The sequence below is a fragment of the Echinops telfairi genome, unplaced genomic scaffold (genome assembly GCF_000313985.2).
Source record: "Echinops telfairi isolate 266 unplaced genomic scaffold, ASM31398v2 ScPeMD7_3533;HRSCAF=4204_0, whole genome shotgun sequence".
NCBI lineage: Eukaryota > Metazoa > Chordata > Mammalia > Afrosoricida > Tenrecidae > Echinops > Echinops telfairi.
In genome coordinates this window covers 65,948,915-65,951,239 of record NW_022107431.1, presented here as the reverse complement: position 1 = coordinate 65,951,239, position 2,325 = coordinate 65,948,915, and the positions used below count along the sequence as shown (strand labels likewise).

The 2,325-nt window shown below is 37.7% G+C and overlaps 1 protein-coding gene across 1 annotated transcript in view; it reads left to right on the top strand.

Annotated features, from left to right (window-relative positions):
• The window catches only part of MOXD1 (monooxygenase DBH like 1), a 136,881-nt gene that overhangs the window by 41,264 nt on the left and 93,292 nt on the right, over positions 1–2,325 (top strand). Inside the window, exons 3-4 of the mRNA XM_004710941.4 lie at positions 529–696; positions 884–967. Coding sequence (XP_004710998.1) covers positions 529–696; positions 884–967 — 252 coding nt within the window. The remainder of the gene's footprint in view (positions 1–528; positions 697–883; positions 968–2,325) is intronic.

Sequence of the window (2,325 nt, the reverse complement as noted above, 5' to 3'; positions counted from 1 at the left end):
ACTCACTACTATTGAGTGAACTCCAATTCATAGCAGCACTATAGAACATAGTAGAACTGTCCCTGTGAGTTTCCAAAGCTGCAGATCTTTACAGGAGCAGAAAGCCTCATCATCCTCCTTCAGAGCAGTTGGTGAGTTTGAACTGGTGACGTCACAGTTAGCAGTTCACTCTGCCACCAGGGCTTCTTTACTAGGTGCTAGTTTGGAATTTTAACATGACATTGATCTAACCTTGTGTTCACTAAAGCTTAACTAAATCCATTGCACTTCATTTTATAGCACAATTGTGTGTGCTGTGATAGACAATTTCTCTCAAAAAGTAACTTGTCTATATAGCTATTAAGTGACTTAATCAAATTTATACAATTAGTATTAGAAACTACACCTAGAACTTCAAATTCCATTATTCTCCCCCTCTCTCTCTCTTTTCACTTCTATATTTTGCTTGAAATAGAGTTCTGTTAGCTCAACTCAGTGGTCATGGAAGTGCTCTCATGAGACCTAATTGTGCACCTGTCTGATCACTAGGATAGCACTGTGAGAGTGATTTGGGCTTACCACCATGAGGATGCAGGTGAAGCTGGTCCCAAGTACCATGACTCCAATCGTGGGACCAAGAGTCTTCGGTTACTGAATCCCGAGAAGAACAATGTGCTGCCTATGGCCTTACCATACTTTGAGCTGGTAAATCAAGACGTAAGTTTTTATTTATTTATTTTTGATGATGATTGCTCTTGTTGCCAGTTTATGTTACTTCAAATCTTTATGATTGTAGAAGTGGGATTTTTGAAAATGAACTAGAAAGTTTTGCTTAAAATGTTGTGTTTGATCACATGGCAAATGAATGTGACTTTGTGTCTCCCTCCCCTTTTTATTAAGACAGGTCCCCATCCCAAACAAGGGTACAACATATTGGTGTCAAATGTTTAAGATTCCTGGGTTCCAAGAAAAGCAACAAGTAATAAAGGTATGTGATTCACTCACAGGCCAGCTTCCTTCATACAGATGGAAGAAGAATGTTTTACCTTAAAACGAACAAGAATGTTTCGTTTCTATGAAAGCTATTTAGAGAAACAAAACTTGTTTTGGATGACCTACACGCTGTCTGAAAAATCATAGGATTTAGTGGAAAAGTTTATATTGGAACTAGTATTTTGATTTTTAATCTCCCATTTTACCTGTCAAAGGTAAAATATCTTGGGCGCATTCAAATACCATTAATAATCTCTTTGGGGGAGATTTCTATAATTTGGATTTGCAGTTCTAAATAAAATATTTACATATGAATAAATTATACCCAGAAAAGTTATATTAAATACCAATATTGTGTGAGGGTTGACTGAAAGTATTGGATATCTTGATGGAAATATTGGATATACTGATGGAAAATATTGGAAATTTCATAAAATAATTGTATTATTTTGAAAATTGGGGGGGCAATCACTAGAATTCTACAGAATTGAAAAATAATTGGGTAATAAACAAGTCCACTGCTTATGGCTTAAAATTCCTTCCCACCTCTAGGTTGGGCCCCTGAACAATTTTGTATTCAGTTAGTGGGTGAAACAAGTTTTTGGAAAATTTGCAGGTCCTTAGCACTGTGCTGGAGATTGTTGGCAGTTCCACAGTAGATGAAGATAAATTATTTTACAGTGGGAATGTGGTAGACATGACCCAGATACAAGAAGAATAAAAATTAGATAGTGCTGACAAAATTTTGTAGCCTTTCAGAAAAATGGAAAGCCAGGTCAGATAATAACAATGCTTTTTGGTTGCGCCCCCAAACTATGTAGTGAAACAGTATGGATGTGATGAGGGAGCAACTTCTAGAGCCTGGAATCGAGAGGGAAATGCAGCCCACAGCTTTATTAAGCATGAGCTCTCAACCGAGTTCTTAGGTCACACTGTAGACCTCAGTTTCTTATCTACGTAAGGTGGTCAGTCCACCTTGTTCTGACTGGTCCTGATGCATTTAGGCAGAGATGGGAACATTGAGCACATTCTATCAAGGGTTGACATTTCATTTTTCTTACTGTAATTTCCCAGCTGAGCAAGCCTGCCCTTTATTTACAGAATGATTCACAACCATGTAGGTAGGGTAGGAGGGACAGGGTAAGGGCATGTTTATGGATTTAGCGCATAGTTCAAAGTGTTTGTGGGATATTTTTGTTACCAGAAGACTTGCCATCAGTGTGACAGTATGACTCATGTACCTCTGTGTAGCATGTTATTTTCTGCTTTGTGTCTGTCAAAGTGAAAATGCAAATTCTAGTCGTATAACACTTATTACAGGACGTATGTGCTTCCCTTAGGAAAACAAAAGGA